Below are 17,035 nucleotides of genomic sequence, written 5' to 3' on the forward strand. Positions count from 1 at the left end.
AGCATTTCCCATTTTTTTAACTGATGCAACTGGGCTCCAAAACACGTGAAGGTTATAACACCGGAAGTTTACTTTATGTAATGCAGTACCGGAGTGATTATGAAATAAACTGTAAAACGTTTTCTGTATAAAGTTATATCATTTAATAGTTGCTTTATTACACTTTCAAATAACAATAAACATCTAATGTTTAATAGTGTTAAATTTAATTCAAATACAAATTGGTCAAATATTATCCAATGAAAACACGTAAAAATCCCGAACAGGAATAAACATTTTACAAAATGGCTGAAGCAGAAAAGGATCAAGTAAGATTGAAACGACTTCAGTCGATAGATTAAACATTTAATACAACTTATGATTAATAGTAGTGAATTAGGCATGATTAAGTTAAATTGAGCATTTGATAAGCCTCCATTATTTTGAGAACTGTACGTTTGACTACGTAATGACTATGTTTGTTAATCAGTAAGACAAAACGGTACCTCGCGATCGTCCTCGTACTATTTTAAATAATAGTAATATTTAATTGGAGTTTGTAGTAATCTAATATTAGTTGCAAAAGAGTGTTTGTGATGTTGGAAAGATATCATAGTTATCCATATCGGTTAACGGCTTACATAATAAATAATGACATCGCCAATGTACGATTACAAGTGATAAATAAACTGATGTCATCCTGCAGAGTTACAGAGTTATTTCCCTTAGACCACGACAGGTTTTAATATTCACACCATTGCGATCTTTCAGTTTGAAGACGAGGAGACAGAGGATGATGCCCCCCTGGAAAGAAGGAATAAGATATTTTCAAAAGAATGTGAGTATAATTTGGAATGAAGCTATTTCAGTCCCAAAATTAGTTAGATAAATTATCAATTATATGGCGACGAAATTACATCATTGAATTTACAGCAGTAATTAGCTAAGCTTACACCTACATCTTTCTGTCAACTCATGATCATACATAAGTTCTTTCAAATTCGTTATAGGCAAAATATTATTAAGACAGTTGGTATTTCATGCCAACATGTTATTTCTAACAGGTCATTATCTTTGTATCTTTTACTAATACTTATATTTAATTATCAGTACTTATATATTATCTAACTCAAAAACTGTAATGAAATCCAACTGCTCTGTATATTTCAGTGCGCTGCATGATGTATGGCTTTGGAGATGACAGAAATCCTTACACAGAATCAGTGGATATCCTAGAGGATTTGGTTATTGACTACATCACTGAAATGGTAACCTCATAAAATGCTCAATATTTTAGGACTCAAACTCAATACCTTTGAAATGTTTTAAGATATTACGCATACATGTATGTTTAAATAAATGGACTTTACTTCATGTAAAGTACATTTATTTATATGTACATGTATGTGTTTAATGAAAATAGGAGCAGAGTGGTTAAGGTGTCTCGACACTTTATCACTAGCCCTCCACCTCTGGGTTGCAGGTTCGAAACCCATGTGGGGCAGTTGTCTGGTACTGACCGTACGGTAGGTTGGTGGTTTTTCTCCAGGTACACCGGCATTCCTCCACCTTCAAAACCAGGCACGTCCTTAAATGTCCCTAGCTGTTAATAGGACGTTAAACTAAATAAACCAACCAATTGTGTTTAATTAATAAAACTATATTTTTGGGACAAGTACCAGTCATAATATCCATCATGAATGACTTGATATGATATTGTCTTTAAGTATTGTCTATAATAAAAGAGAAACAACACATTTATCATTTGAACAGGAAATTGAATTGCTGAATTCAATCAAGTTTTTCTTTTAGACCAAAAAGGCAATGGAAGTTGGAAGACCTGGAAGAATATCAGTAGAAGATATCATTTTCCTTATTAGAAAAGACCCCAAGAAATATTCCCGTGTTAAAGAATTGCTGATGATGAGTGAAGAGCTTAGGAAAGCAAGAAAGGCATTTGATGAAATTAAATATGCTACAGCCACAAAGTGATTTATTATAGACTATATTTGGTTCATGTATATATATATTTTTTTTCTTCGAAAAAGACATTGACCAACTTAAAGTATGGAGTAGTGAAGTTGCAACCAACTTGAATCATGGAGTAATAAATATGTAACCAACTTCAAACTGATTTAAAAATGAAATTCACTAGTAATTCACAATTATCAAATGCAAAGTGAAATTTTGATCTAGTAAATAGTTAATACTGATCATCGTTACTTATATATTGTTCGTTTCATGAAATGTATGTGTCCTTGATGGTAATGCAATATTTTTATCTGGATGAATGTTGAGAGTATAATTTGTTCTGGAATGTGTGTTGATTTGGAAGGTATTTATGCACACCAATTTGTTTTTATATGTATGTATTTGTCATCAATGGAAATAAAATGTCTGATATTTTTTGTTGTAATATTTATTTCTTAATTTGAACATTCAGTAAAACATCAACAATACAAATATCTCTCCTGCAACCTTTAGATTAAAAACAAACAGATTTATAAGGTTATAATACTTGTTACTAGAACTTGGCTATATCATTATGACATTTAAAATACATTTGCATGGATGGAAGTGTTCAGTATTACAGTAATACTTAAGTCAGTATTTTGGAAATATTTCTCCCCATATATGCCTATGTTAAATTTTGACAAAACTATCTATTTTAGTATTTCAGGAACCGGGACATTTTCGCCCATACATTTGTGTGAGGTAATATCGAAATCCTAAATAATTTTCTTCTATAAATAGTAACGCTGACACAGACCTGAACTTAGCAACCTCAATATCGGTATTGTTCAATGTGTGTCGCGCGCCCCGATATGAATGAAACTCGGTCGCATTATCTATAAGAAAAAATAATCCCAACACCTTAATCGGTAGGAAGGCTACTTCGATTCGTGTCAAGCAGACAATGCAATATAAATATTTTTCTCCTTTTCCTTAGCTCCAATATCGCGTTCAGGAGGAAGAAGTCATATTCATTCACTCTGACAAAGAAATGAAACAACTATGGATGTTAAACTCATAAAAAACTAGCAGGCCTCTGTAAAAAAAAAGAGGAGTGTATTGACCGGAAAACACCAGACAACAGTGTGTTAAAGGAATGCATTCCCGTGTGTATGAAATCCATGGACTTCTAAAAGTATATTTGGCTTGTAAAGTAGAACTGTAACGTTGTTAGCCTCATCGGGATTCGAAGTCATTATTGACAACCGTTGTAGAGGAATTTTAAGTCGCATGCATCTCATTACCATAGTAAACTTAATTATGTCGAGTAGCACCAGGCCATTCATATGGCATCATATGGAGAATTAGCCCACATCTCCCCGGCCTACACCAGATATTTAGCTGTCAGAATGTCCAAGTCTGGCGTCAGGGCCAGGAGAAACTCGGGCTATTGGAAAATTCAGTTCTGAGATGATATACGGATCTGATTAATTGGTCAGATCACCAGCTAGAATCTCTAGATGAATACTGACAGGCTTGTTAATAAAACCGACGGATTTATTAACCCTAGGCACAGGTGCCTGATTCATTTTATAAAATAATAACATAGTTCAGAGGTTTGTCCATAGGTGCTTAGCACGTTTATAAGTAATCGGTCTATGACTTGTATACGTGCTAAGCACCTATGGTTTGTCGAAGAACAATCAAAATGCATGGATCGTCATTTGAACGAAATTACGACAAACCTGAAACTATTGATTCCACCAAGATGTATCCACGTCCTGGATCTAAATATGACCATGATAAACACATACTATCAATTCGTTAATAGAATATTGATTTCTATATGAAATAGTTATTATCAGTTTCTCGCTCTACTTGATTTATGGTTCCAGCTCTCATCAAGAAATGTGTTGGTAAAGTAAGCACACTATATAATAACTACAATTGTATGTCACAGTTCATACCGTGTTGAATCTTCTTTATCCTTGTGTTATCATTTACCCTATAGTGGTCTAAAAACGCCTGTAATCCCAGAGACTTTAAAGTCAACATGATCAGTATTAAACTGAGATACAGCATTCTAAAAACGCCTGTAACCCAGAGACTTTAAAATCAACGGACATGGTGATCAATTCGATATTATAGCGTTTAATTATAGATTATACATGAACGCAACCCTTGGACGGTGGTCTTTGTGGATGTCTTCATTTTTCTGTCGTTCACATAAGGTCAAAGGCTAAAAGTGAGGATCAAAGGCTAAAAGTGAGGGTCAAAGGCTAAAAGACAAGGTCAAAGGCTAAAAACATATGCAAGTTAAATCTAAACAAACATTTTATTTAAATGTGTATGTTAATAGGGAGAAATTGACCTCAGGGTCAATTACATGGTCAGGTGTTATCTTTGACCACCAGAGTCTGGCGATCCCTGCCAGTACCGTGTCAGACAGCTAAATTGAGTTACAATGGATGTCTAGTGTCCAATGCTGATGTGACCGGACCCTTATCACAGTATCTCATTAGCTGGCATCCCATCCATGTCATTTTAATCATTATAATTGCTATGTATGTTTAGACTGGGTGAACAGGCCCTGATAGAGTCAGTCCTGGTGTGGCCTTGGAAGGGGTAATGTGTAAGCTCGATACTCAGGCCATACATGTTACCAATGTCTGTAGAATACTTATAACTAATACTCAACATTTATACTTAGAACAGTTGTTGCTGGTTGTTTATTATTTTAAGTGCAGCATAGAGGGTAACATATTCTGGTGGCAGCGGTTAAGGATTATCTTAACGAGAAGGACTCCGTTATCAAAGGGATAACGCTCGTGTAAGAACTGAAAATGTCGGCTACTGAAGAAACAGAAACTGCTAAAATGACGGCAGCACAGACAAAACTAGAAATGAAACGACTTGAAATTCAAGCGGAATTGGAAAGAGAAAAACTTCAAATGGAAAAGTTTAAACTGGATGCAGATGAAAAAGAACGACAAAGAGAGGAAGAACGACAAAAAGAACTTATAAATCTAAGTAAAGCTCTAACGGAAAGGTACGGGAAAAGACCCTACCAATATTTTAAGTTGTTGCAGTCGGCACAAAAGGAACCTCAGGAGACATACAGAGGACTGATGGCCAGGATCGAACAATATCTTGTTAGATTTTTGGATTCGGTAGAGGATACCATGGATAAATTTAAGGAGTATTTTCTTAGTGCATTGCCAACGTCTCAAGCACAGTGGATACGACGGAATAAAGGATCAAGCAGTGTGGTAGAGGCCGCTGAGGATTATATTCTGCCAGAGAGGAATGTAAGCAAACAAACTCACGGTAAGAGTTCCAATGGGAAATATTCACACACTGACAAAGATCAGAGAAAGGAAAGATCTGTGGATCAAATGAGAAATGTACAGTGCTACAACTGTAATAAATATGGACACTTTGCAAAAAAAATGTCCGATAAACAAGGAAGGAAAGAATCTTGCGGGATTTTTAGTGAGGCAGTATACGGGAGGACTTATCCATATTCCAGGAGAAGTCAACGGCCGTGATATCTGTTTTGTAAAAGACACTGGGTCAGCTATAACCTTGATTCGGGAAGACCTAGTGGACCCCAGTTGTATATTGAAGGGTCAGCGGGAGACTCTGTGTACAGCGACTGGACAGCCGTTTTCAGCCAAGTTGGCTATAGTTGATATGGACACGCCATATTACAAGGGACATGCACAGGTCGGATTAGTGCCTGATCTTGTCGCTGAAGCCCTGTTGGGGGTAGACATCATAGAGAGACAGTCTAAGTCTGTTAATGTTATTACGCGTGCTCAACACCATAGTAACATTGCTGCTGATAAGGTAGCTGTGGTCAAGGAAAATGAGTGTGGTGTTAAAGTTGGACTGGACCTTGATGTGGACATTGAGGAGGACCATGTGGATGTCGGTGATGAGAGTGATGAGGGACAGGTTAGTGATCATGAGGCTGACCTGGACAATGGCGATGATGTTGGTGTGGACACTGACAACATCAGTGAGACTGTATCTGTCAATGAGGAAGATACAGATAGCGTCACTATGGATACCGAACCACTTGAACTTTCTGCAGTGAATGCTGAAGTGCTTAGTAAGCCTCAACAGGAAGATCCAACTCTAGTTAACATTCGTAGAAAAGCAGCAAAGTCTGTAGAAGTTGTACAGGACGACAGTAATGCCCTGTACTGGGAGAATGGTATTCTCAGAAGGAAATGGGAGTCCAGAGATGGAATTCACCGTGGAATTCAGGTAGTGCTACCTGAGGCACTACGTCTCAATGTGATTAAATTGGGACACGACAGACCATTGGCAGGTCATTTGGGGACAGAAAAGACCAAGGAGAGAGTGCTGAGATCATTCTATTGGCCAGGTGTTTTCAAGGACATACAGGAGTATTGTAGTACTTGTGAGATATGTCAAAAGACCGCCAGAAGACGTGGGGATGAAAAAGCTCCGTTAGGACAACCGCCAATCATCAGAGAGCCTTTCTACAAAATATCCATGGACGTGGTAGGACCATTGTCTCGAACAAAGAAAGGTAATAGATTCATTCTAACTATAACGGATGACGCAACAAGATACCCAGAGGCTTTTGCGCTAAAGAATGTTGACGCACAAACCATAGCAGACACATTGGTGGAACTATTCAGTAGGGTGGGCGTGCCACGTGTTATTCTTACAGACCAGGGCACTAACTTCACCTCAAAAATGATTCAAGAACTCTACCGTGTGATGGGAATCAAAGGCATAACAACGACACCATATCATCCACAAGCTAATGGAAAGGTAGAGAGATTTAACACAACTCTCAAAGCTGTGTTAAAAAAGCTCTGCACGTCAAATAATGAAGCATGGGACGAACTGGTGCCATATGCATTGTTTGCTTATAGGGAGGTACCCCATGAAGAAACAGGTTTTTCGCCATTTGAAATGCTGTACGGATGGCCAGTCAGAGGATCATTACATATTTTAGAGCAAGCCATGACAGGAGAAGGTGAGCTAAAGATATCTGTCATTGATCACATTGTTCAAATGCGAGAAAGGCTCGCATCAATAAGAGAAACAGTGCTTGAAAATCTGACAATCAAGCGTCAGAAGACAAAACAGTGGTACGATAGCAACGCCACAGCACGGGAACTAAGACCGGGTGATGAGGTGTTATTATTAATACCATCGGACAGTTCAAAAATGGTAGCGCAGTGGAAAGGACCATACAGGGTCGTAAGGAAAGTAAATGACGTCAATTACGAGGTCAATGTCGGTGGACGTCGAAAGCGGGTTGTTTATCACATCAACTTGTTACGCAAGTACAACAAGGCTGTACAGAATGTCATGTTTGTCCCGAAATGTGACCTGGCTGACTCTGACTTTGATGGTTCCAACCTAACAATTCAGGATACGCTGGATGTTAAGCTTGGTAAGAACTTAAACCAATCACAACGTCAGGAGATACGCCAACTTTGTGAGGAATATAGTGACGTCATCAATCCAAATCCAGGTAGGACATCATTAGTTACACACAGCCTGAGAACAACGTCTGAAAAACCAATACGACAGCAGCCATATCGAATTCCTCAAGCAAAGAAACAGGATGTTAAGAGAATGTTGGATGATATGTTGGATCGCGGTTACATAACACCCTCATTCAGCCCTTACTCATCTCCAATAGTCTTGGTGGAAAAGAAGGACACCACATCTCGCCTATGTGTGGATTACAGAAGGCTGAACGATGTAACACTGTGTGATGGATATCCAATACCTCGGGTAGATGAGATATTTGAGAAGCTGGGTAAAGCGCAATATCTCAGCACAATGGATCTAGCAAAGGGATATTGGCAAATACCTTTGTCACAGGATTCACAAGAGAAGTCTGCGTTTGTGACAGAATTCGGGCAGTACCAATTCAAGGTGATGCCTTTTGGAATGAAAACAGCACCTGCTACATTTGCACGGATGATGGACAGACTATTAGCAGGAGTAGAACATGTTGTCGCCTATTTTGATGACATAGTGGTATATAGTGACACGTGGGAGGACCACTTGTTACACATCAAGACTGTTTTTGACCGACTCGGAGACGGTGGGCTAACGGTAAATCCTTCAAAATGTCAGTTTGGTGAAGAGGAACTATACTGTTTGGGACATGTGGTAGGGAAAGGAAAGCTCAAACCAGATAACCGGAAAGTTCAAGCAATGGTTGATTTCCCCCTTCCACTAACGAAAAAAGGGATTAGATCATTTCTCGGTATGACAGGGTACTACCGACGTTTCGTCAAAAATTATGCCAAGCTAGCTGCTCCATTGACAAATCTGATTAGAAAAGACCGTCCGAGACAAATCCAATGGACAGATGACAGTGTGAAGGCATTCAATGACCTGAAGGACGAAATGACGAGGGCACCGGTACTAGCAAATCCGGACTTCAATGAACCCTTTACTATACAGACAGATGCTAGCAACGTAGCTATTGGAGCTGTGCTTAGTCAGGTAATTGATGATGAGGAACATCCTATTGCCTACATCAGCAGGAAACTGTTACCAAGAGAACAAAATTATTATACAGCAGAGAAAGAATGTTTGGCTATCGTATAGAGCGTGGAGTCTTTTGCCTATTATATCAGTGGAGTAAAGTTTACAATCCAAACAGACCACAATCCTTTGAAATGGCTTGACAGGACCAAGCAAAAGAACCAGAAACTTTTGAGATGGGCCCTTGCTCTACAGCAGTTTCATTACACTATAGAGTACCGACGTGGCCAGGACAATGCCAATGCAGATGGATTGTCTCGAGTTGAATAGATACTGTGTACTAGTAAACAAACTGTGAAATGTCGGTGATATTTTAAACTGCACTTAAATGTACCAGATCCTTGATATGAACACGTGTTAAGTAAAATGGATCAGAGAACATATCCCATTTGGAATTTAGTGAAATGACTGGTTTAAATTCTTTGGAGTAACCATTTTTTCTGTGGAAGTACTTAATTTCTGGATTAATTACATGCTAAGGAATTTAAAGTAATAGCTAGATCTAAAGCTATGGAAACTGTGTATATACTGGACATCGTTTATGACCAGTGATTTATTATGGTCAATTAAGCGTTATGCAGTGTTTGTGTACATTGTATATATTATCTCAGCCTGAGTATCATGAGCAGTATCATCTCATTATCTTTTAGACCGTAAAAGTTTTCTTAGGCAGGGGGATGTTAATAGGGAGAAATTGACCTCAGGGTCAATTACATGGTCAGGTGTTATCTTTGACCACCAGAGTCTGGCGATCCCTGCCAGTACCGTGTCAGACAGCTAAATTGAGTTACAACGGATGTCTAGTGTCCAATGCTGATGTGACCGGACCCTTATCACAGTATCTCATTAGCTGGCATCCCATCCATGTCATTTTAATCATTATAATTGCTATGTATGTTTAGACTGGGTGAACAGGCCCTGATAGAGTTAGTCCTGGTGTGGCCTTGGAAGGGGTAACGTGTAAGCTCGATACTCAGGCCATACATGTTACCAATGTCTGTAGAATACTTATAACTAATACTCAACCTTTATACTTGGAACAGTTGTTGCTGGTTGTTTATTATTTTAAGTGCAGCATAGAGGGTAACATATTCTGGTGGCAGCGGTTAAGAACGACCTAGTTTAATATCCCACCGGACAGCAATTAAAGAGGGGGAGGAGGGAGGCGGGGCTTATCTGTAGCCTGGGTTGCTAGGCTGTTACTCACCCACCACATGGTCTAGAGCCGAGATGTAAACAAATCCAAATATCACTATACAAATAACTGTGAAGTCACTTTTATGCCTATTGATTTGTCAATTATGTTCTCAATTATATGTATATACACTAATACATATATCACTTGGCTAGTTAGTATAAAGTTAATAGTTGAACAATGCACCCACAAACCGTCTCCAAATGTTAGTTCTATAGTGATACACGGGTTCTGTATATACTTTTTTCCCCCTAGATGATCTCCATGCATTGGGTACACGTGGGTGAGAAATTGAGGTGTATTTCCGATCCACATTGTCATTCCAGTGTAGAACAGCCAAATTGGACCTCACTAAGTACTGATCATCACTGAAGCATATCCTCTTATCTTGAAAAATGTTCATCACATTGTTAAAACTTTCTACATAGAAAGTATCACAAACTAAAATATAATCCTGTGGGTACTTGTACAGAACCGATTTTTTTTATTACACCAAACAACAATTTTGATGCAACATCATCGATGACTTGTCTGGAGGGTTCATAGTTAGTGTCTGTTTTACACCTGCTGGTACGATGACATGCTGAGTGGTCATTTTGGTAATGTTTTACAACATTTTCAAGACTGCTCCTCAACTCTGCAGGGTCACCTTCACTATGTTTTAGACACCAATGGACATGGGTAGTAACAGGTTCTATTTTGTCCTGCAGAAGAGGGGACCATGTTTTCCCTTTTTTGTAAGCTGGGCCAGTTGATACTGCTTTTAATTCCCTTTTTAATGCCTTGAGTGCATGCCACGGGTCATTTTGGTTTGTAACACAGGCATCTTTGACAAGTTTGTTGATGGATAAATTTCTGTCATGGGCATGAATATTTATTGTGACATCCTTTTCTGTCATTTTCTCATACAGTATCTGGGTTCCAATTTTTTCATGTCTTTGAGATACTGGATCGTCCTTTGTTGTCACATGAATATGGTTCAAAACTTTGTGAGTTTTGTACCCTATTGCCACCACACTTGAATCCTTTGCGTTTTTACGCCAGCCGTGCCTTGCATCAGTCATGATTTCAATCCCTTGATCTCGGTCTTCATAGCTGAAGCACTCTTCATCCAATGCATGACTGACACTTTCTTCATATTCTGAACAGACATGGTCCTTGTAACTGCTGAAATATTTCCTTTTCTTTTCCTGTGTTATTTGACCAAGACCGGCTCCCTCTGTAAATCTTTTGTATTGAACTGGCAACATCCCACTGCATTCAATACCATGAAAGATTCTATAATTTACCAGAAATTCGTTGTCAGGTAAATACGGAGAAGATGACCAAAGTATAGAATGGTGTTTGTCTTTGGTACAGGAAAGTCGAATGGAAGCTGCATGACCTTTAAGAGTTACTTTTTTGTTTACTAGTTGTCCCTCACAAATTTTGGAATGGTTCCCGGCTACTTCACAAAATTTTGCACAGAAGATTCTGCTGTCACAAATATTTTTTCATCAACATCCTTCTTCTCTGTCTGTTTATAACTACACAAGTTTGGCATTTCACGGTTTTTTCCTTCCTTCTCATTGAAATATTTGTCCAGTAAGCTTTCTAATATATCACAGTTATTAACTGGATGACCCAGCTGTCTAAAGAGGCTATCTCTCACTTTTTGTAATTTTTCTAAAATTCTGATCTTCACATTTTCATCCCCAGGTATTTCTATCCTGAAATTTGGGGGCTTTTTTCTTCCTCTTTCCATTCTAACACTTTTATTTGTATGTCCAATACTACAATGACTATGGAGTATAATATGATGCATAAGTAAATTGGTATTCCCCAGGAATTTTCTACAGCATTCCATCATCTAACATAATCTTGACCACATGAGGATCTGTTGGGGTTGCATTTTAATAGTATTTCATTTGTCATGATACTATTAGAAAACATGTAATGTGAAACTGAAACATTTTCTAAGCCTAATAAAAATATATCTTTAAAATCCATTTTAAAATCAAAGGCCTAAAATGATATTAGTTTTGTTTTATTTCCCCATGCATTGCCCCTTCTAGTCAATGGAATCTTGATAAATTGCGCAATTCCACTCTCTGCCCAGAGGGCAATATGACTCTCCCACAGGTTCATGTTACTCTCTTACCCCCCACCCCAACACCACATACCCCCACCCATCATCTGATTTTAGCCAGCATGGCCGCGAGGGACACACATACACTTACCTTGGTTGTGAATGTGGACCAAAGAAATGCTATAAGGCAACTGTTTCAAGAGCAAAATTGGGAATACTCAGAAGAAATTAATCAGGACAGCACAGTGATAAGTAATAGTATAGAAAGTTCAGGATTTTCTATTCCCCAGGATGACGAGTTGGATGAATGTCGGTATTGTTTATGTAGACCTTGTATTACAAATGAGAAAAACAAATAGCAATGGTGGGAATTAACAGCAAATTCAAAACACAAGAAAAATAATGTTCGCAGGAAAGAAATTTACAAACGATTTTGGACAATGTTATATCACAGAGGAGCCTGGGGAGATCCCCGATATCAGGAAAAGAAGAGGCAGGCATTGGGGATTAATGCAAGGGAAGGGGAACCTGTGTGGCATAGGCGGGATATAATGCCAGATTGTGTTATCAAACTGGTCAGATTCTGGTTTCCAAATCCTGATGATATGGAATATTTGGGTCATTGTTGGGAGTAAGTTATCTTTTACTTGTGTATAAGGGAAGTGCCATGTCTTGTTATATATGACTCTGCTAATTGGATTAATGTAAATTCCTGTATGTGTGCCTATGGGATCTTATTTCTGGACCTTGCCGCCAAAATGTTGATAAGGTAGGAAAATGTGTTTACTCAGCATGCGTAGCTAGGGCCTTAGCAACAACACAACTTCCGGTAATTACATCCGGTAGGCAAACTGGTAAATTCAAATTTGATTGACAGTTTGCAAATTGAATCAGAAAAACAAATTTAATCAGAAAACAAACAAATTAGATTTTCTTGCATAACATGGTATACATTTTCAGATTCCTCACAAAAAATATGTTACCATAACAAAATCTATGTCAGATAAGTTTTTGTTAAACATGATTTTGAGGAAATTCTCTCTCTGAAGTGAAGGCTGCCAAAAATTTGTATAACCCTCCATTTTCCCAAGTTGTCTCCCTTTTATACCCCGTCCCCGGCCTTTAACGAGAAGGACTCCGTTATCAAAGGGATAACGCTCGTGTAAGAACTGAAAATGTCGGCTACTGAAGAAACAGAAACTGCTAAAATGACGGCAGCACAGACAAAACTAGAAATGAAACGACTTGAAATTCAAGCGGAATTGGAAAGAGAAAAACTGGATGCAGATGAAAAAGAACGACAAAGAGAGGAAGAATGACAAAAAGAACTTATAAATCTAGAGAGGGAAAAGATGAAAATGGAAGCTGAGGAAAAAGAACGAGACCATCAAAGGAAACTTAAGGAGTTAGAGTTAGAGATAGAGAAAGCAAAACTTCACAGTGAGCAAAATGACACAAACAACTCTGTGCCATTTAGACTTAAGCTACAACTATACAATCATGAAGGCAATGAAGATATTGTGACATTCTTATCCGAGTTTTCTGCACTATCATCACAGGCAGGATGGACAGAGGAGGTCAAAATGCTTCAACTTAGAACCTTAAAGCTCTAACGGAAAGGTACGGGAAAAGACCCTACCAATATTTTAAGTTGTTGCAGTCGGCACAAAAGGAACCTCAGGAGACATACAGAGGACTGATGGCCAGGATCGAACAATATCTTGCAGTGGCGGATACAGGATTTTGGGAAAGGGGGGGGGGCCTTGAGGCTTATTTTTTTGTTTGGGGGGGGGGGGGGGGGGGGGGGGTGAATGTGTCCGGGTGAGCTCCCCCGAAAAAAACAGTAACAGTAACATATTTTATTAGGTCGTTGTGGTTTGCATGATAATTAGTAAGTCTGGACTAAATATTGCCGACAAAAAAAATACCAGGTAGTATAGTAAATTTATTTGTTGAACAATAATGGGCTAATTTGATTAAAAATGTATAAGTTTATTCATGATCACCCAAAAGTATCATTGATTTGATAAGAGATAACCTTAGCCTCGCAGACAGACTGGGTTCCCCATCCCAGCTGGTCGTACAAAAGTACTATCATATGACCTGCTGCCAATGAATCCTTTGTTATTGATAGGCTAAAAAAATCAATACATACTAGGATTATACTCAGTAGGAACAGTAAAAGATATAATACTACTTGCATACGATTTTAACCAACAACAATTGATACACTGATAAATGAAACATTTCGTCACAGTATTCTCGACAGAATGAAAAACAGTATTACCGTAAAGTAAGCGAATGATAATAAACCGGTACACGTAATTTCATATGTCTCTTTAATTTGTTAAACAGTATTTCATTCCTTAATTCATTTGCTTTGAAAATATACACAGCCGTTTTGAATGATGGTACAGTTCTTCTGATGTCATAACATATATAAATCTAGACATATTATGTCTAACATAATATACAAAAAAAAAACGACTTAATTTCTGAGTATAAGGGACATTCCATAATAAAATGATATTCGTTTTCAATTTGAGTACAAAAATTGCAACAACGCATTTCCGGAGGTATTGGAATCTGGCGATGCCGTCTTCCGCTTCAATCTATGAGAAGATACCCGAAACCTTGTTAATTTTTTTTGTTTTAGTTTTTTCGTTTTTTGTTATACATATACAAATATATAATATCAAGATATCTCTTGTAACCAAATTCATTTAAGAAAAGTCTATAGCATCCGGCTCGTGGTGATTCTACAAGCTCTCTATGCCAGTCTTGTATAAATATGTCTCGTACTCTTGATTTTAATAATGATATAAAATACATCAATACCTTCAACTCCTTGTTTAAGCAAACATAACTAAAACCATGAGTACATAATATGGCCATCACTAGTTTAGCCCAATTTATGGTACGAGAAGTTTCCACTTGCTTGTAAAGCTCGTTATATATACATAGACTTAACCAGTATATTCTTTTGGTTATGCCATATTTAATCATCTTGGTGTATCTGATAAATTTAAGTTTTATGCATGTACAGAGGACTTAGTTGGAGATAATTGGTCTGTTTCCAATGAATATAAGATATCGGTGCATATTTGCTTTTTTTGAAGTTTTGAAAGGGGGGCCCGGGATTCGGGAAGACCTAGTGGACCCCAGTTGTATATTGAAGGGTCAGCGGGAGACTCTGTGTACAGCGACTGGACAGCCGTTTTCAGCCAAGTTGGCTATAGTTGATATGGACACGCCATATTACAAGGGACATGCACAGGTCGGATTAGTGCCTGATCTTGTCGCTGAAGCCCTGTTGGGGGTAGACATCATAGAGAGACAGTCGAAGTCTGTTAATGTTATTACGCGTGCTCAACACCGTAGTAACATTGCTGCTGATAAGGTAGCTGTGGTCAAGGGAAATGAGTGTGGTGTTAAAGTTGGACTGGACCTTGATGTGGACATTGAGGAGGACCATGTGGATGTCGGTGATGAGAGTGATGAGAGTGATGAGGGACAGGTTAGTGATCATGAGGCTGACCTGGACAATGGCGATGATGTTGGTGTGGACACTGACAACATCAGTGAGACAGTATCTGTCAATGAGGAAGATACAGATAGCGTCACTATGGATACCGAACCACTTGAACTTTCTGCAGTGAATGCTGAAGTGCTTAGTAAGCTTCAACAGGAAGATCCAACTCTAGTTAACATTCGTAGAAAAGCAGCAAAGTCTGTAGAAGTTGTACAGGACGACAGTAATGCCCTGTACTGGGAGAATGGTATTCTCAGAAGGAAATGGGAGTCCAGAGATGGAATTCACCGTGGAATTCAGGTAGTGCTACCTGAGGCACTACGTCTCAATGTGATTAAATTGGGACACGACAGACCATTGGCAGGTCATTTGGGGACAGAAAAGACCAAGGAGAGAGTGCTGAGATCATTCTATTGGCCAGGTGTTTTCAAGGACATACAGGAGTATTGTTGTACTTGTGAGATATGTCAAAAGACCGCCAGAAGACGTGGGGATGAAAAAGCTCCGTTAGGACAACCGCCAATCGTCAGAGAGCCTTTCTACAAAATATCCATGGACGTGGTAGGACCATTTTCTCGAACAAAGAAAGGTAATAGATTCATTCTAACTATAATGGATGACGCAACAAGATACCCAGAGGCTTTTGCGCTAAAGAATGTTGACGCACAAACCATAGCAGACACATTGGTGGAACTATTCAGTAGGATGGGCGTGCCACGTGTTATTCTTACAGACCAGGGCACTAACTTCACCTCAAAAATGATTCAAGAACTCTACCGTGTGATGGGAATCAAAGGCATAACAACGACACCATATCATCCACAAGCTAATGGAAAGGTAGAGAGATTTAACACAACTCTCAAAGCTGTGTTAAAAAAGCTCTGCACGTCAAATAATGAAGCATGGGACGAACTGTTGCCATATGCATTGTTTGCTTATAGGGAGGTACCCCATGAAGAAACAGGTTTTTCGCCATTTGAAATGCTGTACGGATGGCCAGTCAGAGGATCATTACATATTTTAGAGCAAGCCATGACAGGAGAAGGTGAGCTAAAGATATCTGTCATTGATCACATTGTTCAAATGCGAGAAAGGCTCGCATCAATAAGAGAAACAGTGCTTGAAAATCTGACAATCAAGCGTCAGAAGACAAAACAGTGGTACGATAGCAACGCCACAGCACGGGAACTAAGACCGGGTGATGAGGTGTTATTATTAATACCATCGGACAGTTAAAAAATGGTAGCACAGTGGAAAGGACCATACAGGGTCGTAAGGAAAGTAAATGACGTCAATTACGAGGTCAATGTCGGTGGACGTCGAAAGCGAGTTGTTTATCACATCAACTTGTTACGCAAGTACAACAAGGCTGTACAGAATGTCATGTTTGTCCAGAAATGTGACCTGACTGACTCTGACTTTGATGGTTCCAACCTAACAATTCAGGATACGCTGGATGTTAAGCTTGGTAAGAACTTAAACCAATCACAACGTCAGGAGATACGCCAACTTTGTGAGGAATATAGTGACGTCATCAATCCAAATCCAGGTAGGACATCATTAGTTACACACAGCCTGAGAACAACGTCTGAAAAACCAATACGACAGCAGCCATATCGAATTCCTCAAGTAAAGAAACAGGATGTTAAGAGAATGTTGGATGATATGTTGGATCGCGGTTACATAACACCCTCATTCAGCCCTTACTCATCTCCAATAGTCTTGGTGGAAAAGAAGGACACCACATCTCGCCTAT

General features: G+C 38.7%; 2 protein-coding genes across 2 annotated transcripts; both read left to right on the top strand.

The window, feature by feature from the left end:
- Positions 1-251: 251 nt before the first annotated feature.
- On the top strand, positions 252-2,387 carry LOC117327276 (transcription initiation factor TFIID subunit 13-like). Its single transcript, XM_033884194.1, has 4 exons — positions 252-308; positions 751-817; positions 1,150-1,247; positions 1,792-2,387. The coding sequence occupies exons 1-4, from the start codon at positions 285-287 to the stop codon at positions 1,969-1,971; spliced, it is 369 nt and encodes a 122-aa protein (XP_033740085.1). The 5' UTR covers positions 252-284; the 3' UTR covers positions 1,972-2,387.
- Positions 2,388-4,775: 2,388 nt separating this feature from the next.
- Positions 4,776-8,547, top strand: LOC117328321. Its single transcript, XM_033885845.1, has 2 exons — positions 4,776-5,259; positions 5,462-8,547. The coding sequence occupies exons 1-2, from the start codon at positions 4,776-4,778 to the stop codon at positions 8,545-8,547; spliced, it is 3,570 nt and encodes a 1,189-aa protein (XP_033741736.1).
- Positions 8,548-17,035: the final 8,488 nt, after the last annotated feature.

This window comes from Pecten maximus, chromosome 5 (assembly GCF_902652985.1).
Source record: "Pecten maximus chromosome 5, xPecMax1.1, whole genome shotgun sequence".
NCBI lineage: Eukaryota > Metazoa > Mollusca > Bivalvia > Pectinida > Pectinidae > Pecten > Pecten maximus.

Coding starts and splice junctions, on each gene's coding strand:
- LOC117327276 (XM_033884194.1), top strand. CDS start 285: ATGGCTGAAGCAGAAAAGGATCAA. Junction 818..1,149: donor TAAGATATTTTCAAAAGAAT/GTGAGTATAATT, acceptor TGTATATTTCAG/TGCGCTGCATGATGTATGGC. Junction 1,248..1,791: donor TTGACTACATCACTGAAATG/GTAACCTCATAA, acceptor TTTTTCTTTTAG/ACCAAAAAGGCAATGGAAGT.
- LOC117328321 (XM_033885845.1), top strand. CDS start 4,776: ATGTCGGCTACTGAAGAAACAGAAACTGCTAAAATGACGGCAGCACAG. Junction 5,260..5,461: donor TGTAAGCAAACAAACTCACG/GTAAGAGTTCCA, acceptor TCCATATTCCAG/GAGAAGTCAACGGCCGTGAT.